Here is a 27,126-nt window from a genome sequence, read left to right as displayed (position 1 = left end):
AATGATAGGAAAGCATGGAATAATGAGGCAACCAAGGGAGAGACAACCATAAATTTAAACACTTGCATATTATTTTGTCGTAGCAGATTTTGAATGCATTATATGAGGCACAGTCTCAAATCATCCCTCTTGGCTATAAAACTTCACTTGGTTTCCTTTTTTTTACAGTAACCTGAAATATAAGTGGGTAGCAAATATTTTTTTCTTTGTTAATTATATTAGTTCCAAATCAAAATTTAAGATCTTCCTTTGGTGAATGCTGGGGTAGGGGAGGGGGAAAGGAAAACAGCTCTGCTTTCTTATATAATGAATTTGTGGTTCTTAAGGTACTGTGTAGCTACCATGCAGAAATTGTTTCAGTACCTTATAAAACTTAATGACGGGGGGCGGGGCACAGCTAGGTGGCACAGTGAGTAAAGCGCCAGCCTGGAGTCAGGAGGACCTGAGTTCAGTTCTGGCCTCAGACACTTAACACCCACAAAAAAAACTAGCTGTGTAACCTTGGGCAAGTTACTTAACCCCAATTGCCCTCCAAAAGGCAAAAAAAAAAACCTTAATGACTGGAAACAGGTGTACCTTCCACATCCTTCTAACTAGAATGTTAGTTCTGCGAAGAAAGAGACCAAAGCTCATCTCAATTTTACATCTCACACTGCACCTACTACATCAAGATGCTTAACAACTATTAGTGGAAAGAGTTAGGAGACTTGGGTTGAAAAAAGCCACTTTCTACCGGTGACCCCCGGACAAATCACCATATCTCTCTAGACCATTTCCTCTTCTGTAAAAAGTGAGAAAGTTGACCTAGATGATCTCTAAGTGTCTTTCCATCTTTAGTCCTGGAATTACTTAAATTTTCATATACAGTAGAAAGGCTGTTGCTGTACTTTGAATTTCTGTCTCACTTTCTTGATGATTTCTACCTTTGAGTTCTAAATCTATGGTCCTAATTGAATGGGACCTTCAGAATCTTGGGCCAATCACTTAACTTTGCTGAGCCTAAATTTCCTCATCTGTACAATTAAGGAGACTAGACTACATGACCTCTGAAGTCCCTTCTGGTTCTAGATCTATGATCCTATTTCCATGGTATTATCATAGAAAGAGAAGCGGATTTGAAGTCAGGAGACCTGAGTTTTAATCCAAGCTCTGCCTTATATTATAGCCAATATTTTTATTTGTTTGTTTGATCTAGCTCTAGATACTTTTAAAATGGCATTACTTAAAAGTTGAATACCTATATTTATCATGCCAGGACTGAATTTCATCTTCCTGTCCCTCTTTCCTGATGTGACCCTCAAAAGGGTATGTTAAGTGTATCCTTCACAGATAAATGCTATTTTTTTTAACTCTATTAAGTTATTTTTTCTTCATTACTTATTGATCCTTCTCTCCCTGGCCACAACATCTTCTAACTACATCTAATTTGTATCTCTCAATTTGAACATCATCTTTAACCATTACTCACTAAAATGTCAATTCCTTGAGGGGAAAGGATCATTTTGCCTGTCTTTGTATGTTTAGTACTTATCCCAGTGCCTGGCACATGGGCTAAACATGTAAACATTCAAAGGAATTTCCTTTCTAAGCCAGTTCCTGCCACACCAACAATGACTACTTCTGCCATGGGTTCAATGATTAAAACTGATAATAACTCATGCTCATATAGTAGTTACATAATGTTTTAAAATTTGCGAAGTACTTTTCATAGGAAAACATTTGAGTGGCATATGATGCCATATTAGTATCCTGACTTTGCTGATGAAGAAATTGAGTCCCAAAGAAGAAGTGACTTGTCCACAGTCATACAAAAAGTTGTGTCAAAGTCAAGTATAAAACTCAAACCAGTTCTTCTCCATGACACTATATTAGTCAAAAATGCCCAGTGTACATTGTGTCCAAAAATCTGGTCATTTCATATAGTTACTGACAGGGCTTTAAGTAAGTCAGATATAAAAGGCTCTTAGGTCCAGTATCATTTTTTTTCCTTCTTAGAATGTGAGAAGCTGATGAAAAACACAACCCATTGTGACAGGGAGAGTAGATCTTCTATCTTGATATTTTCCCTTTCAGATCTTGATCACTGTTATTATTCTTATGACTATTACCTTTCCATAATGCATGGTATATAGAAAAACTTATCATTTCATAGAAAGATTGTTTCAACAGCTTGATTTGCTTTGTGAAAAACCTTAGTTCCTCTCTGGGGAATCTGGTGCTGATGTCAGTGAACTCTAATTACATTCTTACCTTGTAGCTCTGACGGTAGCCTCAGGAGATTCATCCTTCCTTCCTCCCTCAAAACCTGACAGGTTATTGTTAAGTAAGGGGCCCTTTACCACTTTTTTTCAGAGGAGGATTTATTTGTCATTCCCCTGAGTCTTAGGTTCATAGAGCAGAGCTGTTAATGATGTGGGCCCCTAGCAGGCAGAAACCCTAGGAGTCCCTGAGTGTATGTGGTGGAGGTGTGGGGGGAAAACAGCAAAAGTTTGCTGGGTTGGAGGCAGGGAGGAGCCTGACAACACTAGCTTCCTTAAAAGAGGGTGGGAGGAAATGTTGGCAGCTTTTCCATAAGTCACCTTCCCCACTGGAGGTGTCCTTGGGCCATGGGGAGGGTAGCCTGGTGGGAGATGGTTGCCTAACTTCAATCAACCATCTGGGCAGCCTTACTAACATTATATAGTGATAAAGCCTAAAAGATTTGCAGTTAATTTCTAAGAACTCATTTTGTGTAATGTAACAATTTCCTCATGCATAATTTACACAATATGCATATGCCTAAAAAGGGACCCAGTTGAAAACTTTAGAGCTGACTTGCTCTACAATGGAACTTAGAAACCAAAAAGCATTAGGACTTGTTCTCAAGGATACTCAATAACATGTCTTATCTAACATTCTCTGGCTCAAGGTGTGAGGTTCCAAAGTAAAATGCATGGGTTCTATCTAAAGCTGCTTTACATAGAAAGCTCTATAAAAAGAAATAAGCTTCTATGTGGATTAGTAAAGCAGGAAGGGGGAAAAAAGACCTACTATTTATCCCTACTCAAATACTTGCTCACCCCCATTGAAACAAAACAAAACAAAAAAACCATTAGTCACTGAAGGGGAGAAACCCAAAGGAAATTTTCTGCACAAAAATATGGGAGCATTGATTTGACAGGTGAGGGGCTGAAAGCAACATGACACTAATGTGACTTGATGGGAGGGAGAAGAAGAGCCCTCCTTACAAGATCAACAGCTGATTAGTGCATAATGTGAGAATTTTTCATTTTCATAGTGTTGATGCTTCCATCAGTAATAACCGAGGCACAAGTAGGCTATTCAGAGGATATGCTGCTCTAATATTCCAGTGTATTTGTTGCTAATCACTATTTAACCTTCCAAGTGCCAACTGTAGGTTAGCTGGGATTTAGCTGCAGATTCTAGCACACTTCATCACTGCCTCTCTTTCTTGAGCCATCACATTATATAATGCTTAGTTTATGTTGTAGAAAACCCCACTTTCTAAAAAAGGTCCATCACAGAGTTATAAATAGCCCAGACTTGGGCAAAATCAGAGGTTGCTCGTTTTTACAGTAATGAATTCTGACTAACAGTTTACAAAGAATTTTCATTCCTGCACAATATCAATAGGAAATGAAATTGTATTTACACATACAAATGCAGGAAATTAACTCTTAATACATATAGGTTATGAGAAAGTCTTTTTAAACAGTAGTACTTGAAATTGAGATGTCTGAATTAGAGTACTACTGATCATTCAAAAATCTATTTTGTCAAAAACCATTTTCTAACCTAAATTTTCATCATTGTGACATGTCATTTTGACATAGAAATGGGCATTGTCAAAATTCATTTTGGATAGGTATTATAGATGTAAATAACTAAAGTCATAATTACCTTGTAAATGTCCAGAAATCCACATTGGTGATCAAATCTGGTATACAACTCATTTAACATGCTAATTACTTGCATAGGGGTGCACTGAGCACAGATAGCTGTGAAACCCACTATGTCAGAGAAGAGCATGGTGACATCATCAAACTTTCTGGCCTGCACTTGCTGTCCTTGCCATAACTGCCGGGCTACATCTCCAGGAAAAATGGAAAACAGAAGGTCCACTGTCTTCTTTTTCTCTTCTTCCAGAGCCTGGTGAGTTCTTTCTAATGTTGCCTTTAGTTTATCCATCCTCTTCTTTAGTCCATCCTGGGCTTTGGCCTGCTCCCCAACCAAAATCACATCACGAGTTGCGTCATGGATGGGGATGTCTGAGAGATGCAGGCCACGGCCCATGAGTTCATCCAACTTGTCTACGCACGGAGAGCCCAAAAACAAAATAGAATTTGATTCTGGAATGTGGATCATCTGTCCTTTGACTTCCATCACCTGAAAAAGGAAAATGGAATTTAGATCGGTGCTCTTTATCACAAGAGAGTTTACAATACTTATGAAGAGGACAATGCTACTAGCTTTGAATTCAATTTCATCAAACTTGAATGTAACATACAGCCTGGAGCAAAACCGGTCCCTCTGCACAGCTACTGGTGCCACAGGTCATAGCTAAAGATAAAAGAAGGAAGAGAAAACAGAGCTAGAAAAACAGTACAGGTTCCACTCAAAACCCTTTTAATTCCAGAGCTAGTTTACAAGTATGTGCTAAAAAAAATTCTCTGCACCATGATACTATTACATTAGGCAGTTCAACGATTCATTGGGATTTTTTTTCTAGTTAGACATACCTAAGAATTTATAATCAAGTATTATTTTGAAATGTCTGAATATATACTATATTTTTCAATCTATGGGTAGATAGATAGATAGATAGATAGATAGATAGATAGATAGATAGATAGATAGATACTGACATATATGAGCATGTGTGTATATATATTCTTACTATATCCTACATGTAAGAATGCCAGTTTGACTGGACTGTGTTGTACATGAGAGTAATATGTAACAAGACTGGAAAGAAAGGTAAGTTTCAGGATGTGAAAGACTTTAAAGGTTAAACAGAGTTTATATTTGATACTAGAGGTCATAGAAAGTCATTGGATTCCACTTTGCAATAAAGTGGAATGCCATGGTCAGACCAGGGCTTAGGAAAACTCCTTTGACTGCTATGTGGAGGATAGATTTGGACAGGAAAGAACTTATAGCAGGGAGAGTACCTGAGGAATTCAATTAATTCTAAGGCCCCTTCCAGTTCTAAATATATGACTCCCAGATCCTCTTTTTTCCCCTAGGAAACAGAGATTCAACACATGAGAAACAACCTTAGGATTAAGAGCACTGAGAAGAAAGGATAGCTGCCATTGTCCCTGTTACCTCCTCAGATGTCTTCTTAGCACACCTCCCCCCAGATATAGCTCATACCCTAATCCTGAACACTTCAACCATTAAGTCTGTCCACAAGAGAATGTTTATTGTCACACTTAGCAGAAAGTTCCTGGGAATACGACATCATTTCAGGTTAATGTTCTTATGAGAACAATACACTTAAGGAGAACTACTAGAACAGTGACATTTCCTCAACTCTAAAACCATTCATCCCTGTGCATCAGTTCATTCTGCTAAGTAAATATTAAAAACAATGATGGTCAACTTGTGCAATCACTTGGGATCATTCTAGATTCCCACAAAGCTTCATCTAAGGATTTAGAAAATGAGTCTGTGGGAAAATATATTCAAAGACAGTTATCCAATGCAATCACTTCACAATTCTAATTTTGGTAAAAACAAAACAAACAGAAAAAGTGTAGGTAGTTCTAAATGCTTCCTGAAGATTACTCAGGGCAAGGTGCAATATAAGATATTTATTAATGACAGGAAAATCCCTTTTTACATGAACCTGGCTCTTAATTAGCTGGTAGCTTCTTATAACATCTCAGGTTCAAAAGGGAAATTAGAGGGCCTGTAGACCAGGAGTGAGGAACCTATAGCCTCAAGAACACATGTGACCCTCTAGGTCCTCAAGTACAACCTTTTGACTGAATCCAAACATCACAGAACAAATTCCCTTAATAAAAGAATTTGTTTTGTAAGACTTGGATTCAGCCAAAAGGCCACACCCAAGGACCTAGAAGGCTACATGTGACCTCAAGACTGCATGTTTCCCATCCTACCCTAGAATAATCAATACCTGAGTAGGAATCCTTTCTACAACATGCCTAACTAGTGGTTATTCATCCTCTGTTTGAAGATGCCAAGTGATGGCTAACTCACCATGACAAGCCATTCTGTTCCACTTTCGGAGGGCTCTCTTTTCTAGAAAGCTTTTTTCCTTCTATCTTACTCAAATCTAACTCACTGTAATATTAGCTCTGTAGAACCAAGGAAAAATAAGCCCACTCTTTCTGCCTAACATTCTCTGACACCTAGTCTTCCTTCATTTAAATTACTCTTTATAAGTCTTCTTTCCTTAAAATGAATCCTCCTCACATGTCATGATTCCCAGGCCTCTAACTGTCCTGGTCAGTCTGTCCTAGACCTACTACAGCTTGTCAATGTCATCCCTCAAATGTAACACCTAGAATTGAACACAAGGCTCTAGAGCTGCTTTGGCTAGAGAAGAGTAGAGCAGGGTTCTTGCAAGATTTAATATTGGCTAGTTGATTGGTCCATAGTTGATTTCTTTTTCAATGAGTAAGTCTTAATGGAAAAAGAAAAAATTTATCTGATTTTTCACGTGAGGAATTAACCCAGAAGCCAAAACCCTACGTAACCAAAAGAAAACTTTAGATACGGACTTCTTCTGATATTTATGAAGTAAGCAAGAAGAACTTCAGAGTATTTGTGTGTCTCGTAAAAATATATTCAGTTTCTAATTGGAAAATATCATATATTATTCATTTTGAAATTCTTATCCTTTTCATTATAATTACAAAGCCAGACATAAAGTATGCTTTATGGAATTTATGAATTTATGAATGTGGTAATGTGTTTTATGGAATGGATATGTTTTTAACATAAGGAATACAGTTATGAAATCTTGGAAAACAGAGACCTTAAAATAGAAGGTGTTTTCGAAGCTTTTTCCATCTTAAATTATACAAAGGTTGAATTGAAATAGGCCAAAAGGAATAAGCAAAATAAATTATTTTTAAAACAAAAAGGCCTAAAAAATTGTTATACATAAGAGATAAGTCTGCTTAACTCTGGGCACAAAATATTAAATTTACTGTAAAACTTCAGGGACTAAAAATCATTACCCTACCACAAATGCTTAATCATCAATTTTTGGGAAATGTCCATGGTATTATTTTAATATGACAGATTTATCTTTTTATGTAATAAAATTAATTATTTAATACAATAAGATTATATTTTAATCATATTATAATACTCATTCATATTACTAATATTACTATTACCAATAAGCGATTGTTTTTAAAGTCCATACTGGATGCATGACACTAAATTTAGTGCTATAATTGTTTATAAAGACATAATTTCCTGCTCTCTAAGAGTCTACAGTAAAGCTATTTAGAAAGCAGAATTGTAAAGTTCAAATAGATTCCAGGAATTAACTCCTCCATCAGAGACTGAGAAATGAGTCAAGAGTACAATGCCCTCAAAAAATGATCATGAAATTTCTACATGAAGCCCCTTCAACAACTAGTACCTTACTACCCTCCCAAGGTTCTCATTATGAACAGCTACAAGTATTAGCAAGCTAAATTGTGTTTCTTTGTAACTTCCACTGGCATCTCTGGGACAAAGTGGAGCAGATCAAATCCCTCTTCTAGAAGAAAATTTCATACTTGACAATGGTCATTAAATTTCACCTAAGCTGTCATTTCAGGATATTAAATGTCCTAGGGTTACCTGATTGTATCTTCATGACAATGTCTTTAGTCCCCTCGTCATCCTAACCCTTCTTCTTTGTATACCCTCCCAAACTATCAAGATTCTTCCTAAAGTGTGACATTCAGAACTTAACACAATACCCTAGATATATTTTGACCATGACAGCAGACAGTGGAACTATCATTTTCTTCATTCTGAACACTAAATTTTAAATTGTTTTTGTTTGTTTGTCATATCATACTGTTGACTTTTGTTGCCCTAACCATTCACTAAAATTCTCAGATGTCTTTCAATATAAACCATCTCTAGTCATGTCTTTTTCAATTCTGTACTTACACAGTGATATTTTGAACACAAGTGTAAGACTTTACCTATTAAATTTCATCTTACGAGCTTCAGCCACTTTTTCCATCCTATCCATATTATTTATTTTTCCTGAATCTGTAATCCACTTTCAAATATAATAAACACAGCCTTCATTCCATTATTCAAATCATTAATTTAAAATGTTGAACAAAATAGAGCCAGTGACATAAATGAATAGCACTCCACTATAGATGACTCCCCAGGCTGGCATTAAGCATCACTGGTGGGTTCTGGTGAGTTATGTTATTCTTAAGCACTTAACCTTCTTGCCACCTAACCTTCATATACATTCTTAAACATAAAACTTCATGAAATTCAGGTATATTTTATTTCTAACATTTACCTGATCTACCAGTTTAGTAGTCTTGTCCTAACATTGAGCAAGATTAGTTTAGCACAAGTGAGTCAAGGAACCATGCTGACAAACAGAAATGAATTATCCCTTCCTTTCCTAAATGCTTGAAAACTATCACTTTAATAATCCCCTTTAGCATTTTTCCATGTACCTATGTCTAGCTCACTAACCTGTATTTAGAAAAATCCATTTTCTTGTCCCTTTGGAAAACAATGAAGTCTGCCCAGCTTCAGGCATATAGCACCTTTCCCATTTTCTACCATTCCTCAAAGATCACAGGCCTTTTATGTATCAAAGGATTTAGTGCTAGAAGGGATCTTGGACATCTAGTTCTTCTCCTTCATTTTACAGATGAGTAAACTGAGGTCCAGACAGACAGAAGTGATTTGTCCAAAGTCACGCAAGTAGTAAATAGCAAAATAATACTTCAAGCCCTGATTTTCTAAATCCAAAGCTACTATTCTTTCCACAAAATGACTATATCTGCTCATTCTTTCAGTACCCTTGGATGTAAATACTTTTGAGCTAGGTGACTCAAGATTTTTTAAGCAACTAGATGATTTCTCAAAAATTTTGTATTTTTGTTCCCTTGTAGGCAGTTTATAAGTCAGCAACTGTCTATATATATACTACCTGAACTAACTATAGAAATATGGAAACTTTAAAATTAATTTTACATTATTAATGTAGAAAAATTGAATCCTAACTACTTCTTGCCAAAAAAAGGGTGACTGTTTGGCAAGTCTCAGATTCCCTCATTTGTGAGGGTTTGTAAGTTTAGATGATCGCTAAAGTCCTATAAAACTGGAAAATTCCATAAAATCTGTAAACTGTTAAGAAACCCAATATATCAAAATCTTGTAAGACATTTAAAATATGACATGAATCTTAGAATTGACCTCTTTCCAGTCAAATGATGACTCCTAATCCCCCTCTTCAAATTTTCAAGAGAGTCAGCATGGTATAGTTGATAGAATTTGGCATGGAATGAGGATGGTCTAAGCCCTGCATATACTAAATTTGTGTTAAAATTAATGTGCTGGTGCCATAGGCAGATCTTTAAAACTATGAATTGTAAAACAGTTGCCTATATTGGTAGAGGGAGTTTCTTCATTGAGAACTTTCTTTAACAATAAAATCACCTGCCCAGGCTGAAAAATAAACACCCATAGGTTTCATTCTCCCGAATGAAATATAACTTCTTAAAGATAGGTACTTCAGTCTGTCTTTGCAGAGCCAGCACCTAGGACACGGCCTTGCACACAGTAGGCATTTCATAATTGCATATCACATTAGATTGCTTATTTGAGAAGTCTGGTGACATAATGGAGAGAAAGTCAACCTCAGAGTCAGGAAAACCTAGATTCAAATCATATATCTGATATATAGTCTTTGTACAACTCTGAATAAGTCACAACCTCTCAGAGTTCTGAGCAATTTTATAGGAATGCAATTTGCAAAAAAAGGTGCCGATGCAAACTGGTAAAGGGAATTTTCTCCCATGGGAGTTCCATGTGTCTAGTAAGGAAACAACATATCCAGTTCCAATACCTTTCCCCTTATATTGAACTGGATCACATTTTAATGTGTGATAAAAACCAGTCTCACAGATAAATTCTGGAGATATAATAAGAATCAGTAGCTGACATTTATATAGCACTTTCAAGTTTGCAAAGTTATTTCCAATTCATTTGTAAGAAATACAGTCGTCTCCAAATCCATAAATCAAAGAAACCCTCAAGGAAGCTTAAAAAAAATAGTCACCAGTAACAGCCTTAAGGCCCTTTTTTGGAGAGGAAGTTTGAATATTAACTAGTAGCCAGTGTTCCCCTCTTTCCTCCCCCCGCATGAATCATACATGGACACCCCAGGTTCACCTATCTGCCCCCCATACATATTGTTCAACAGTTTCCCGATTAACTCTTTGCTTTTCCTCAATATTCATATTTGGAGGTTGTCTACATAGTTTCAGTAATTGGTCTGTCTAGTTTGCCAATTTGCCTTTAGGTATATTGAGCAAGTATAACTACTGGAGTCCTAGCAGTCTTTTTCTCTTTTCCTGGACCACACCCATCATTTCATCTGTATAAAGTAGTCCCAGTGTAGATAAGACTAGCCCCTTGGATGCAGATGTCCAACTTTCTGTAACTTATGGTTTTCAATTATAGCAGCTCCTTTTATGACAGCAAAGAAAAACTGAAGTAGCACCCATTAATTGAGGAATGACTGAACACATTATGGTATACAAATATGATGAAATACTAATGTGCTCTAAGAAATTATGAAAGGGATGGTTGCAGAAAAACCTGGACTTATATGAAGTGATGCATAGTAAAGTGAGTAGAACCAGAAGAAAAATTTATGAAATATATAAAAATAGATAAAAATACTGAAAAGACAACTTTGAAAGACTAAGGAATGTTGATTAGCACAATGGAACTAATCACAGGTCCAAAAAATTCATAATAAAACATGCTATCCAGCTCCAGATGGATTTTTGGAAATTCTTTATATTTGACTTAACATACTTGTAGTGAGTTTTGTTTTTTCTTGCTTTCTTTATGGGTTGCTGTTCAGTCATTCAGTGCTGTTATGAATGTTGTTTTGCTTTGTTTTTTTTATGAGTAGAGGAAGGGAATTGGGAGGAAGAGAACTTAAAACTTAAAATAATTTTTAAAAACTCTTTTTAGCCAATTGCCTAAGACATTAAAAGGTTAGATTAATCAATATGTCAGAAACATGGCTTCTAGCTACTCTGAGGCCAGCTCTTTAGTGTATTTTGATATCTGTCTTTTGTCCCTTATTATACAATAAGGCAAAAAATTCATTGATTTTATTTGCTTGTCTCTTCTCATCAGGAAAAAATATCTTACACTCTGCAGTCCTACTGATTCTCTACATGACATTCTACTTTTGATGAAATTCATTAGTCACTTATCATTGCTTTTAGAGTCCCTTAAATCTGCTCATAGAGGTTGTTTTTATCCAAGTTTATTTCTAGGTTGTTCCTGATAGACCATACTTTCTGAGTTTCATCATGTTCCTCACTTGAACAATCTTTCCATTAAAAAAAAATCACTCTCCTCCCTTTTGAAAGACTCTTGGCTATGCTAATCAGCCAATCCAAGAAGTGAAAGAAGAAGGGTAAGAAAGTTATCTCATGTTTTGAAAGGTGATAACAATGGAGCACAAATTCTGGAAGGCCTTGCTAAGCTGAAGCTGAGAAGATAAGAAGGGTCTAGTCCATTGTTGTTATCAAAGGAACAGCTTAGATTAAATTCAGAAAGGCTTGTTCTCAGAGAGTGGGCTGCCAGATGAGGGATTTCATTTATTTATTTTGTTTTAAAAAATAATTAAAATCTATTTTCAAAAGGTTTTAAAATTTTTTTCTAATAAAAAAAACAAGTAAAAATTTATTCATTTGCTTATTTTTTTATTCATGTTCATTCTCTGTTAGGCCATAAAGGTCATAAAGTTCTTGGCCATAGCAACTGAGGAAACTGCCTACTAAGGGTGTGGAGGAGTTGAGATCTGTCTGGGTGGAAAAGATGCCAACATACATAATATCACAATTCTTCTGACACATTGTGGCTATGATCCTAGGGAAGTCACTTAGCCTCAGGGTGCTCTACTTAGCTCTCTAAGACTAAGTTACAAAGAAAGTGATGACTTATACTGGCAGAGTTTCATTATCCAAGAATGTCCTCTGAAAATTAAATTACAGATCTATTCACTATCTCTATACCTTATCTCCTAAGTTATTGATGAGCCTTTTCCAAATTTAATAAAATAACCATGTAAAAGACATCTTTGGTTTTCCCCTCTGTTGCCAAAGTATTGAACTGAACTGTCTAGGTTCTTAAATCTAACCCAGTCATTTTACAATTATGTAAACTGAGGCCCAGAGGTGATGTGACTTGCCAGTAGTTGCATAACTAAAAGCAGCAAATCCCACACTTTTGACTCTTATTCCTAGTATTTTCTGTCCACCATACTGTATTGCCTTTGAAGATCAACCCAGAAACCTAAAATAGAACACTTATTTTAGTAACTGAACAAAAGGTCACTACAAACTAGAACTTAAGTATAGGAGAAAGCATTAAACATCAGAAATAAAAGTTATTACACTATCCATGATAATTGTCTGGGGTTCAGAGGTTTAAATGACTTGTTCAGGGTTGGTTTTGATTAAGATGTTTTTTCAGTCATGTCCAACTTTCTATGGCTCCATTTGGGGTTTTCTTGGAGTGGTTCGCCATTTCCTTCTCTAGTTCATTTTACAGATAAGAAACTGAGGCAAACAGGGGTTAAGTGACTTGCCCAAGGTAACACAGCTAGTAAATGTCTGAGGCTAGATTGGAACTCACAAAGAGGAATCTTCCTGACTCCAGGCCTGGAGCTCTATTAACCATGTCACCTAACTTCCCTTGCTCAGGGTCACGTATTTAATAAATGTCAAAGGTAAGATTTGGACTCTGATTATTTTGATGCCAAGGCCAGCTGCATTATGTGACAATGATCTTGGGTTTTTAATCACTCTCTGCCAGTGTATTCCAAGTTCTGGATACCGATTAGTAAAGTTTTCAGAAGTAGGGACCTAGCTATGGACTTTGCATTTCTCATCCTCTCTGGACCTTCCCAGATAAGTTCAGAATGATACATCACCAGAAACCTGATCCATTAGACATGAACATTTTTAGCCATAGCAAAACTTGTTCACTAAGGATAGAGGATAAGTGATTCACACGATGGAAGATATACAAATAATTTTAAAAGTACCGATCATTTGAAGAATTGACGAATTCAATAAATAGAATCTCTTTTTATATTTGATCTCATCATAGTTGGTTCATTTCCGCATGTGTTTATATATGCATTTCTATATATTTAATCTCTGAATTTCATTCTGAAAAATTTGCTTCAATTTTACCTTTGTAGAAAAACTAGTAAACCATGTAAGCACACAGATTTAATGGTCTAAGATTAGATGCTATTTTTCCTTTCAAATCACACCAGGGCTCATGTAATATTTAAAGGACACGGGTTTATGCTTTACAGTTGAAAGAGACATATCAGGAAATGTTTGGGGACTCTACAATGCAAGTTCTAAAATGCAAAATGCTTATGTTCAGCATTTCAAGTTGTATATTTCTCTTTGACCTCTTTAGAAATCTGAGATTTTACAGTAATGGGAAATACCAGCTTCATGTGTTCTGTTTAGCATATGATTAAAATTATGAATAGGGATTGGATCTATGATTTCCTCGATAAAGGGAATTCCCAGATGATGAGACATTCTCTAGTAATGCAGCACCTTCCTTCAAATTTAGAGTCTTAGAGAATTGCCTAGAGCAATGAGAGGTTAAGCTACTTTCCCCCCCTCCCCCAGTCACATAGCCAATATGTGTCAAACATAGGACTTAAATACAGAACTTTCTGGCTCTAAAGCCATTTCTATATCCATTACACCCTGCTAGCCATTATTTAAAGATGGGAGTTATAATTTTTTACATACACATACTGCTTTTCAGTCTGAATTAAAATTGCATTTTTCTCATTTCATATACAAGAAACAATCATCACATCATATGAAATCTGACAGGAAGAAGTTCTGAACTTTATGCCACTATTTCCAGATACCTACAGGCCATACCTTCATGCCTTCCCTCTTCTCCTGTCACAGTACTGTCATTTTCATAATCCAGTGGAAATTCTGGCCCTTCTGAAAGTTACTGAAATACATTTACAGAAAATTTGTGATTGGCAGTGATATATTCTTATACCTTACTGTGTCATAGAATTATATCACTTCCAAGACCCTTTATCTTTGAAATTTCAGTCCTTGAACAAAACCATTGTTTTTTTTTTGCCATTTCTTCACCCACAGTAAGAATAATTTGCTGTCATTGTGACCTCTTGTCTCCTAACTCTTTTCTATTCTCGCAGGTTTCTCAATTCAGACTTTGTTTCCCTACATTCCTGGCCTTTTATGGTCTACCCATTTAATCAATCAAGCCCAACTATATAATCCCTAGCTCCTCAGACCTTTTTACCATTCCCCTCCTCTTTTTATTTGCAACCTTGGATAAACACCACCCTTCAATTCCTTTGCCCTTTCTCTTCGGCTGTCTCTTCAGCAGAATAACTCACTGCTACTATCTATCCATATAGATATATCCATATACAACTCTATCCCGCTCTTCTTCCCTTTTTAGCACATTCCTTTACAGACACTGTTGCCCTTCTTTTCCTTTCTGCTCCAGTACCTAATCATAACCCCATACACCCATACTTAGAGCAGTAGATTATTTAGCTTCTGATATCATAAAGAAGTCAAGTCCATGGGACAAGAGGTCCCTCAGTTTTCCTCTACTGCCCCCTCAAAATTTCTCTTTACTAGCTTTATTTAGCTCTAATGCTTTGTAAATAAATGTTTTATTCCCTTCCCTGCTTCACTCTCTCTTTAGTCCCTAGAAATTTAATGTCTGTGCCTATCACCAGAAGAGAGGTGCAGCCAAAACACTGTGTGCTTTCTGAGCAAGGAAGGGTTGTGACTATAGGCAACATTGTGGATGGTAATTGTTGTTCAGTCATTTCACTCCAGTCTGATTCTTTGTGATCCCATTTGGGATTTTCTTGGCAAAGATACTGGTGTGGTTTGCCATTTCCTTCTCTAGTTCATTTTATACAGATGAAAAGCTAAGGCAAACAGGGTTTGCCAGACTAAAACTACTCCCCTAAAAGTCACTGATGATCTCTTAATAACCATATTCATTGGATGTTTTTCCATCTTCATCCTTCTTAATTTAAATTCATAGTTAGAGATACTTTTTTAAACTTCATCTTTCTAACTATTCTACCTTCATTTGACTTTAGAGATTACACTCCCTCCTGATTCTCCTCGTGTTTTGTAATTGTTTCTTTTGCTTCCTTGCTGGTTCCTCTTCTAATGGCCCCTTAAAGTGGGTCAACCCAAGGTGCTATCCCCATCCTTCTTTTCTTTTCTATGTTCTCCCTTAACAATCTTATTCATTCTGGTGTCTTAAACTATCATCTATGTCCAAATGATTCCTAAATTTAAATCTCCATCCCAGACCTTTCTCCCAAGCTTCTGACCTCCTGACTTCTACCCACTTGTACTCTCTAGCATAGATTCCTAGATATCATACCTTATTTAAAAGGCAGGGATAATTAAACTGGGGATAGGCAGTGAGAGGGGCAGGAAGCAGTATTGTATCTCAAGAAAATATACCCAGATGATAAAATAGAGGGTGAAACTAAGCATGTGGAATACCTTTGGGTAGTGATAGAGGTATGCATAGAGCATGAGTAAAAATTAATGAAGGCAGAAACAGAATTGATATTTGCATCAGAGTCCACTAGAGACCACCTGGGCAGAAAGAACTACACAAGATTAGGAAACAGGTAATATAAATCTGACACAGAGTAATGATGGGAAAATAATTTGGGTTTTCAATCATTCATATATCTTCTGGAGCTCTTTGCCTAAACCAGAATAGCTATTTTTTATTTGTTTTATTTGCCTTAATGATAATGCCATTCCTCATGAGGTGATGGAAGAACCTGCAAAAGAAAATGCTATTCTGGACATGACTTTCACCAAAAAGGAGGAAATAGTTCTGGTAGAAGTCACAGGAATTTAGGAGAGAAGTATGTGCTCCATGGAGCACAAGTTAAATATCAGGATCAATTATATCTAAGAAAGCTAAGGCTATTTGAGGTGCATTAAGAAAATAATACCTTCCAAGAATAAGGAGGAAATAGTCCTGTTTTACCTCTACCTTGTACAGAGAATTCTTATTCAGTTAAAAGCTGGATTCCAGGGTCTCTGAGGCCCTGTCCAAATCTAAGATTCTGTGGGTCCTACTTCTGTTATCTACTTTTTTTTCCTGCCTTTGCTCTTTTTACTTCTGTCCCATTGTTTTCTACTTCTAAAATGCCCTCTTCTCCTCTTGCTCTGCCTATTCAAATACCACCCATCTTTTCAAAACCAGATGGGGTAACTAGGTGGTTTAGTGTCAGATCTGACATCAGGAAGACTCATTTTCTTGAATTTAAATCCAGCTTCCGACAGCAGTGCAACCCTGGGTAAGTCACTTAATGCTATTTGCCTTAGCTCCTCATCTGTAAAAAATTAAAAAATGAACTAGAGAAGGAAATAGTAAAGCACTTCATAATATTTCAATTATATATATATATATATGGAATATCCCAAATGGGGTCACAAAGAGTCAGACCAGACTGAAATGATTGAAGAACAACAATTATTATTATCCACAATATTGCTTGTAGTCACAACCCTTCCTTGCTCAGAAAGCACATAGCATGTTAACTGTACCTCTCATCTGTATCACACAATGCTGTGTCTGTGTTATCTGTGTACTATTTCTCAGGCTAGACAGATATTAAACTCTGTGAGATCAACAATACTGTCATGTGATCATTGTTTCTCTCCCAGTACCAAGCATAGTGATCTGTGCTTATGAGGTACTCAATAAACTATTTCCAGAATAAATCAAACTAGAATATGCCTTTCTGAATTCTCATAAATAATGTTTTTATTATCTTATTGTTACTTTTGTTACTATATCATATTCATTTCTGTATATATACTACCCTGCTATTCCCACCCAGGAGATTTTCCTTTAAAACAAAAAAAGGAAGAAGAAAAAGAAAAAAGTTCATCAAAGCCAACTGATACCTCAAACATATCTGACAGAATATGGAACTTTCTCCACCCATAGTCCCTTATGTCGGCAATAAAAAGAGGTAGGTACATTTTCTCAGTTCTTCTCTAGGGCCAAGCCTAGTCATTATAATTACAGGGAATTCATGATCAATGAATCCTTGACAGGTTGAGAAAGCTCAGGAAAAGAAACTTTCCATTAGAGGCAGCATGACAGACTAGCAATAGCACTAGTTGGTTTCTAGTATGTGCTCTCTTTCTATTAGCTAGCTCTGTGACCTTGAACAAGTAAGTCACTCAAAAATCCTCGATCTCAGTTGCCTTATTTAAAAAATAAAAAACCTTAACTAAATCTCAAAAGTTCCTTCTACCTCTCAAATTCTATGATTCCAGATATAGCCTAGCTGTGGCTCAATGCTGAAATTCAATATTATGATTACAGATTAGTATCTTAGACTATTTCTAAGATTGAGGTTACATTTCTATAATGAATGACCACATGCCTAAAACAAACTGTCCCAAAGTCTATTTTAATTTGTAGAGCCACTTTATTGAGCTGTGGAACACTGCCTCATTTGCTTTGCATGTTGTGCGGGCTCAGTAAATTTTGATTGGTTAGTTTCTGCTATTTGGTCCAAGTACAAAACAAGGGTATGTGGAAAGATTTAATTTGAGGAAAAGTCTGACAAAAAAAAATGTTACCAGAGAATAGAGACCGGCAAAAAATAAAGTCCAAGATGCAAAGATGTGTCTGCATGTTCAATATTGAGTTCTAACCTTAGATGTCTAGTGCATTGTCAGAAGATGTTATTCTACAAAGCAAGAAAGCAACTTTTCCAAACTCCTAGTTATTTATAGTAATCTCAGGGGTATTATGTAATGTGCATTAAATAGTGGCCAGGCTGAAGAGTAGGCACACTTCCTGCATTCTACTCATTAAGAAAAATAAGAATGGCACTTTATTTCCAGACCCAGGGGCAGGATGGGAGACATGGGGGCAGTTTTTTCTTCCAACAGGTCTTTTGAGATTTCAAAGGCTAATGTTATTCTTACTTTCCTTGACCTTTACCAAAAAATATACTGCTTTTCAACTTGAGGAATTGAACCAAATCTAATGTGGAAATACATACATTTTTCAGTCTGTAATTTTGTTTTTTGGAGGGCAATTGGGGTTAAGGGACTTGCCCAAGGTCACACGGCTAGTTTATGTGTTAAGTGTCTGAGGCTGGATTTGAACTCAGGTCCTCCTGACTCCAGGGCCAGTGCTCTATTCACTGTGCCACCTAGCTGCCCCCGTCTATAATTTTTTTTAACTATTCTCAGCAATACAGTGATCTGAGACAATCTCAAAGGAATAATGATGAAGCATACTATCCACTTCCAGAGAAAGAACTGATATTGTTTGAATACAGACTGAAGTATACTATTTTCACTTTTTTCTTTCATTCTTTTTCTTTTATTCAAGTCTTCTTGTACAAAATGACTAATATGGAAATGTTTAAATGATTGCACATGTATAACCTATATCTGATTGTTTACCATCTGGGGGGGGGGGAGGGAGGGGCAGATAGAATTGAAACTCGAAAATTTAAAAAATATGTTTAAAATTATTTTAACATGTAATTGGGGAAAATACATGAGGATATAAATATATTTTTTAAAAAGATCAATGCAGAAACCAAAGCAAAATACAACAGGGTTTTATTTTTGTTATTTTTCTATAAAAGACAATTTATTAATTAAAAATGTTACTCTTTATGATGTGATCTAAAATGAAACTTTTGGCAACAGGGTAAAATTTTGATTGTCACTTAATGAATTGATCAAGTAGAGATCCTTAAGATGTTTAACCTCCACCTGGTAAATTCAAAAGTTGCTTTTTATTTTGTTTACATTTATGAAAATGAAAATGTAAGCATATTACAGCTCTAACATGTCAATTAAAAAAATAGCTATAAGGGGCAGCTAAGGACCTGAGCTCAAATCTAGCCTCAGACACTTAACACTCACTAGCTGTGTGACCTTGGGCAAGTCACTTAACCCCAATTGCCCCTGAAAAAGGCAAAAAAAAATTGGCTATAAAGTTCTCAATTACATTTCAATTTTTAAAAATTAAATTATTGAAGAATGTGTGATATTTTACAGAACACTATTCTCATTTAAAGCAGTACACAAAAAAAGATAATTGGTCAAATTTTTAAATTTAGTTGCAAGAAATATCACATGTTCCTTCTATGAAGGAACCTATTCACTACTCTGACTTATTAAAAAATGTTTTAAAAAGACTTAGGCTGACACTGCATTTTTAAACAGTTCATTGTTCTTACTAGTGTACATAGAGTAGTTTACAACTGCTTTTTTTTCTCATTAATTATACTTGACTTTTATGTAGCTCTTTAAGATTTCCAACGTGTTTTAAATAATTATCTTAACTGAGCCTGCCAACATCTTTATGAAATAGGTGTTCTTATTAACACCATTTTACAGATAAGGAAATAGAAGCCCCAAGATTTTAAGTAACTTGTCAAAGTTCAGCCAGCTCCAAATGTCAGAAGGGAAATCTAAATCTAAGTCTCTCCTAACTCAAAATCCAGCACTCTTTTCAGTATGCCATGCTACCTCTCCACAGAACTTATAAAAAGGTGGGATTCAGTAATCGTCTTCCAGTGTTGGTTCTGACATTAATGGAAAGGGTGACTTTAGTGACAGGGGGTGGGGGGTTCACTCCATCCCCTTGGTCCTCAGTTTCTACATTTGTAAAATGAGATATTTGAATTAAAATTGTCTCTATAATCCTATCTAGCATAAAAATTTTATGATACTACTATTTTGAAACACTAATTAATACTGTTGAAAATGAGTTTTGGAGAGGATTGTGGGAAGATGGTGGAGTAGGTCAGAAAATGCGGAACTCTCAAGATTTTCCCCCAAGAAAGACTCAAAATAGCACCTTAGGGTGAACAAAGTGTGGGTGGAAAGAAATAAGAACAGGTAATAACTAGGGTCCTAAACAACAATTTGAGAAGATCAGAAGAAAAGTTTTAAGAGGTGGTTTTGTCCCAGTGAAGAGTAAACAACTCCAGGCTAGGTTCCTTTTTAACAGCAAAGGGCTAGCCTCGAAAACAAGTGGCAAGCCCTGGAGTTGGTTGGAGAGGCTGCTTCTGCCCCAACTAGCAGAACTTTTACCCCTGGATAGTGAGGGGAGTTGGGCGTCTGAGCCTGGGAAGATCAAGGAAACCTCTGCTGACCAGGAACACCAGACCCAACTGTGCTGGGGTGGAGGGGTGGGTGAGAAGGAACCAGCACATGCACAATGAGTGCAGAAGCAGTGAGGCAGAACGCTCCTGGCTGTGGGCACTTACAGGAGGCTGGAGGTTCAGCTGTAGTTTCAGGCTAAAGGGAAAAACTGAAGGTCTAAGACAAAAGGCACCATTTCCCACACCCTCAGGCTAGAGGTGACTACAAATAATTAGGATATTACCAAAAAAGAATAAAAAAAAATGCACAGGCAAAGGAGAAAGAATCCAACTACAGAAACCTATTATGGGAAGAGAGATGACCAGGATTCATCCTCAGAGGAGGATGTTGAAGGAAAGAAACCCCTAAAGAGTAGTGTCAAATGGTCACCTGCCCAAAAAGAATTCATGGAAAATCTTAAAAAAGACTTCAAAAATCAAATGATAGAGAAGGAGAAAAACTAAAAAAGAAAATGAGAATAATCCAAGAAAAACAAGAAGGGTATGAAAGGAAAGTTAACCAATTAGAAAAGGAGATTCAGAATCTTAAGGAAGAAAATGACACCTTGAAAATTAGAATTGGCCAGAGTGAAGGCAGTGAAATTATGAGACCAAGAAATGATTAAGCAAAATTTGAATAATGAAAAAATAGAAGAGAAAGTGAAATATCTTATAAGAGAAACAACAGATTTGGAGAATAGATCAAGAAGAGAAAATTTAAAAATAATTGGGCTAACTAAAAATTATGATAAAAAAAGCTTGATACAATAATACAAGAAATAATTAAATAAAATTGTCCTGATGTATTAGAACAAGGGCGGGGGGAGTAGAAATAGAAAAACATTCATTGATCACCACTTAAAAGAGATCCTATTGATGGGGGGGCGGGGATGACAATAGGTTATATAGGGTCTCCAATCTATGACCAGAGTCCCATGCTGTTCAGTCTGAAAGGAATTCACTAGGCCCAAGCAATCTTTGGTGTCAGGATTGTAAAAGTTTATTGTTATGCTTTACAGTGGGCATGGACTCTTAGGGAACCTGGAAGCTGAAAGAAGTCATAGGTATAGTTTTTAAGGAGTCACAGTAGTAAATCTGGTATCAATTATGCTAACTAGGTGAGTAAGGGTAGGATCAGGGAGGAGTTAAGGAGTGGTCAGTGCTTAAAGGGACATGCACTTTTAATATCAACTGAGCAGGCATATTGCCCATAATTCACTGGGAAATGGCCCAAGGGGAGAATACATGGAGGTGTGGTTTTAGGCTTGAAATGTCACTAAGTCAGCTAGAGGTCAGGGCTGACTGAGAAATGCCTAGTCTGCCATCCATCAGTGTCATGTTTGACAAGAAGGGTGTTGGGAACCAAGGCTAATGGAGGCTAAGTATGTGTATAATTGGCTAAGGAGTTAACTTACAGATAGTGCATTGAAGGATTCATAGGTGCAGCTGGTGACCATATTAGGGGGAGATAACATTTGCCTAAGTAAAAGGTTTATAGATGATTTAGTGAAGGATTCATAGGTGTAGCTTGTTATTGTTCCAAGCAGAGATAAACAGTTCATGAATTGTTGCTGGGCAGAGTACTGGCAGGGGGAAGGGGCAGAGTTAATGCTCTGAGGCTGGTGGGGGGAGGGGAATGTGATTTTACAGACTGGTTTTACAAATTGATTTTACAAACTGATGTTACAAACTGATATTACAAACATAGATCCCAAGCACCCCATTACTATGAGGAAAACTCATAGGAATATCATAGTCAAATTCCAAAACCCCCCAGCTCAAGGAAAAAACATTAAAAGTATAAAGATTAAAGCATTTTTTTTAACCTTTTGGAGGGCAATTGGGGTTAAGTAACTTGCCCAAGGTTGCAGGGCTAGTATTGTGTGTGTGTGTGTGGGTGTTAAGGGTCTCACTCAGGCCAGAAGCTAACTCGGGTCCTCCCGACTCCAGGATGGGTGCTTTACTCACTGCACCACCTAGCCGCCCCCATTAAAACAATTTAAATATGATGGTGCCACAATTTGAATTACACAAGATCTAGCAGCAGAGATATTAAAGGACTATAGGTCTTGGAACACAACATATCAAAGAGCAAAAGAACTGGGACTCCAGCCAAAAATATCATATCCTGCAAAGTTAAATATTATCCTGAATGAAAAAAAAATGGATATTAGGTAAACTCTCAGACTTCCATGACTCTAAAAAAAAAATGCTGAACTTAATAGAAGATTCAATATACAAGAATCAAGAGAAATATAGGGTACATAACAAAGACTGAATATAAGGGACCCATAAGGAACAAACTGTTTACTTTTTATATATGTAAAAGGGACTTTAAGATTCTTATCAATAATTGGGTAGTTTATAAGAAAGATTGGGGTAAACCTGAGAATGATATGAATTTAAAAAGTAAAACCATTTAGGAACAGCTTAAAAGAGTAATTATACGAGGTGAAAAAGGGAGAATTGATACAGAGGAATCAGATTGGAGAGGAGGGCTGGTAGTTCTGGCAACCTACTTTCATTAGGAATGGGTTTAAGAAGGAACAATACATATATATTTAGAAGAGTATAATAGTCTTCTAAATTCAGAAGAAATAAAACTGTAGGCATAGGGAGGGGGAGAAGACAAGGGAGTTATCTTTAGAGGGGAGGGTGAGAGAATAGGTAAATAGGGATATAAAAGGGTGTTTAGATTTATGGTAATTGGAGGATAGGGGAGGGATCCTTGGAGGGGGGTAGGCAAGTCATAGGAGGGCAAAGTGGTGTATAGAAAAGCAGAGGAGGCAGAAGGAATAGGAAACAAGAAATATAATCATATATGAAAAACAAAGGTCAAGAGTAGAATAGGTTTGGGAAAGTATATGTCTGTATATGTATGCATATGTGTATGTATATATCTATGGGTATAGAGAAACATATCTAAACTTTATTGTGGCCTTCAAGGGGAGTTGGGGGAGGGGAAAAAGAACAAAGTAAAAAAGTGCACATCAGAGAACAAAAGAAAGTTCACAAGGGAGCAAAGAAAAGATGGACAATTCTCAACACAATGAGTATTGTTTATCACATAGGTTTTCTTGAAATCAAAATTTATTGTTACTTATTTTAAATCCTCTCATGTTCTGCTATGCACATGACATGCTTTTATTTCTTTCTAACTTCACATTAAATTTCAATATTTGAGATTATGATACGTTTTTGTTTCTTTTTTTTCTTTGTGTTCTGTCATTTGAGTCTAAAATAAATTTTTTGGAAAAAAAAGAAAAGGAATTTTGGAGAAGAGAACAAACTCCATCTTACTCTATATCCTTCTCCTGTCTGACCTGATGGGCAGTACTCTTTGATTTAGTGAAACCAGCTATACAAAGAAGATAACTCTCATATGTATGTATACATGTATATGTATATATTTATACACATACACGTACAGTCAATCCTCAGTATTAGTCATTTAACTTTCATGACTTCAAGCATTTGCCTGATTTTATTAGTAATGTCATTTTCACTTTCACATTGACAACCACACATATTCACAGCCATGCACAATAGAGAAAAAAATGAGAGGTACAATGCACACAAGTTTGTGGAGCAGCTGTTATCCTACTAACATTAATCTTGCTTACCCTACCATTCTAGAATAAAGAGCTCCCCATTAATTCTTTTTTTAAATTTTTTTTATTTTAATTAATTTCTTTGTTTCCTTTTAGTTTACAGGATTCAATTCCACAATTCCTTGAGTTTCACATTTTGTCCCCCTCCCTCCCCTCCCCCCCAAGGCAGCATATAGTCAAGTATAGGATCTGTAAATACTTCCACATTATACATTAGTCAGGTTATAAGGATGGATTGTACCAGCTGTAATGAAAAATGGTAAAGAGGACATAAAACCAAAAAAGAGAAGGAAAAAGATCAGGTATTTTGCTTCCACCTGGATATAAACTCAGTTCTTTCTAGTTCTTTCTCTGGATGCACATATTTCTCTCCATCATGGGTCTTTTGGGATTGATTTATATCAATGCATTGCTGAGAAGAGTCCAGTCTATCAAAGTTGGTCATCACACATACTTTGTGTCTGTAATTGCGTACAAATTTCTCCTGGTTCTACTCTTCTCACTTAGCATCAGTTTGTATAAGCCTCTCCAGGTAAATATGAAGACCATCTGCTCCTCGTTTCTTATAGCACAATAGTATTCCATGACATGAATATACCACAACTTGTTCAGCCATTCCCCAATTGATGGGCACCCCCTTAATTTCCAATTCTTTGCTACCACAAAAAGAGCTGCTATAAACATTTTTGTACATAATGGGTCTTTCTCTCATTTCTATGATCTCTTTGGGGTATAACCCTAGGAGTGGTATTGCTGGATCAACCATTCATTCTTTGTATATTTTCATTGTTTGCCTTTAAAAATCAAGTTTTGTACTACAACTATTTCCTCCCACCCCAAAGCACAGTGCTTTTGGCTTTAAGATGATGTCAAACACTCACCAGTATTGGCATCTTCCAATTAGGACAACTAAAGTCCCAACAAACTCTCTCTTGGTTTCAGAGGGAAGTCAAGGTAGAGAGTTTTACAGTACTATAGAACATAGAAAAATGCCCTCATACCACCATCTGACACAGTGGAAGGTAAGATTCAGCTTAAAAAATGTGTTAGTTTTAGGAATCTTATTTGATATAGATTTCATGTGGTATGAAAAGTGAATGTGCATTTTTTAATTGAGATGTTAGCACAAAAGGTCATATTTCTACAGAATTACTCGCAAGAAAAAATGTTCTGCATGCTATCAATTTTATTTCCTGTACTGCATTTTATGGGTTATTTCAAGGTTACTATGTTAGAAAAAGTGGATATTATCAGAATTAATGCTTTATTGTAAAGGTTTATATGTAGAAAAGTATATTTTCAGCAACCTCTAGTGAAAGATGACAGTCTTTGGTGGTTGTGAGAACCTAACTCCCTATTTCCTATATCAGCATCCACATTTTTGATTTTTACATCATTTTCTAGTAACATTTTCCACAAAAGTTGAAGACGGACTACATATAATTATATATATATATATTCATTTTAAAAGACACTATTTGTCTTTTTATCACCACCTGTGTTTTAATGAACACTCATCTTTCTTCTCCCTTGTTTCATATCTGAATAAATATTGCTTTCTAAATTACGAAGGATACATTCCCCATCAACTGCTGGTGGGGCACACCATACCCTGAGTATGATAAAGACTGTTTCTGATTTGTTCTAGCTTATTGACATTAGCTAGTCAAATTGATAAGTAAACTCATGGGACAATACTCACAATTATCATAAAATATTCCACCTTGCCAGATAGCTATTATTCTCAACCTATGACTGAATCCTGAAATTCAACTATAGTCGAATTTCTGAACAGTGAACTAGTATGATTAATTGCAGAAATTATTCTGGAACATAGGTATGACAGATGTTATTAGGCCCATTTTTCAGATGAGTAAACAAAAGACCAAAATGATGAATTATCTTCAACATTATGACCAGAAATGTATCACAATGCCAGCACTAACTATACTAGAGAGGTTTTATAGGATAAAGCCTTACCACTAACTAGCTGTATGTACAAGTCACTTGATGTTCATATGTCTTAAGTTTCCTTCTTAGTAAAAGAGGGTTTTTGAAAGAAATTATTTTTAACATTCCTTCCAGCTAGACTTCTATGATTCTAATAAACAATTCCTGCCTTAAAGGGATTTAGAGTCCACAGTAGGAAGCTGACAAGGGAACATACTCTAGTAAACAAATCATATGTCCTGAATGGTTTTGGAAGTCATTGGTTTTAAAGCTAGAGGCAGAATTATAAGATTTTTCAAACTCCCAGCTCTACAATACTGTGATTGTCTAAGAAAATACTGACCTGGAGGTGTGGCAGGAGGAAGGAATTGAATTCAATAAGTAAATTTACTTGTCCTTTCCTTTTGTTCCCCTAATTAACAATATACCATTTTTAAAACTTGCTGTCAATGTTTAATATTGATTAAAAATCAGATTAGCCACACTACCTACCTATATTAGCATCATAACAATCACTGCAAGGAAACCTTCAAACAAGATTAGTTGCTCATAATTGAACCTTCATTTAGGTAGTTATAAATCAGAGTTTATATTATTCTCTCTCTCTCTCTCTCTCTCTCTCTCTCTCTCTCTCTCTCTCTCTCTCTCTCTCTCTCTCTCTCTCTCTCTCTCTCTCTCTCTCTCTCTTTTGCTTTTTGGAGGGCAATTGAGGTTAAGTGAGTTGCCCAAAGTCACATAAAGTAGTTATAAATAAGAATTTATATTATTCTCTCTGTCTCTCTTTTTTTCTTTTTCTTTTTTTTTTTTTTTGCTTTTTGGAGGGAAATTGGGGTTAAGTAACTTGCCCAAAGTCACATGGCTAGTAAGTGTGTCTAGTGTCTGAGGCCAGATTTGAACTCAGGTCCTTCTGACTCCAGGGCTGGTGCTCTATTCATTGAGCCACCTATATTATTTTCTTTATCTGCTGTTCAGGGCTGATAACTTGGAACTAGTTATGAAATACAACTTTGTAATTGCAACCCATAACTGTATCATCTTTTTGTACCCTAGTTTAACCCTTGTGTGACTATGTTCTGTCTAAAGCCTTATAAT

At 36.1% G+C, this 27,126-nt stretch overlaps 1 protein-coding gene across 1 annotated transcript in view; it reads right to left on the bottom strand.

Moving 5' to 3' along the window:
- Positions 1 to 27,126, bottom strand: part of GUCY1A2 (guanylate cyclase 1 soluble subunit alpha 2) — a 442,918-nt gene that overhangs the window by 196,917 nt on the left and 218,875 nt on the right. Inside the window, exon 5 of the mRNA XM_069080535.1 lies at positions 3,901 to 4,386. Within this exon, the coding sequence (XP_068936636.1) occupies positions 3,901 to 4,386 (486 nt within the window). The remainder of the gene's footprint in view (positions 1 to 3,900; positions 4,387 to 27,126) is intronic.

This window comes from Petaurus breviceps, unplaced genomic scaffold (assembly GCF_028583685.1).
Source record: "Petaurus breviceps papuanus isolate PSGF00001 unplaced genomic scaffold, PetGlider_PUasm1.0 91133, whole genome shotgun sequence".
Lineage (NCBI taxonomy): Eukaryota > Metazoa > Chordata > Mammalia > Diprotodontia > Petauridae > Petaurus > Petaurus breviceps.
This window is presented reverse-complemented; position numbering and strand designations above follow the sequence as displayed.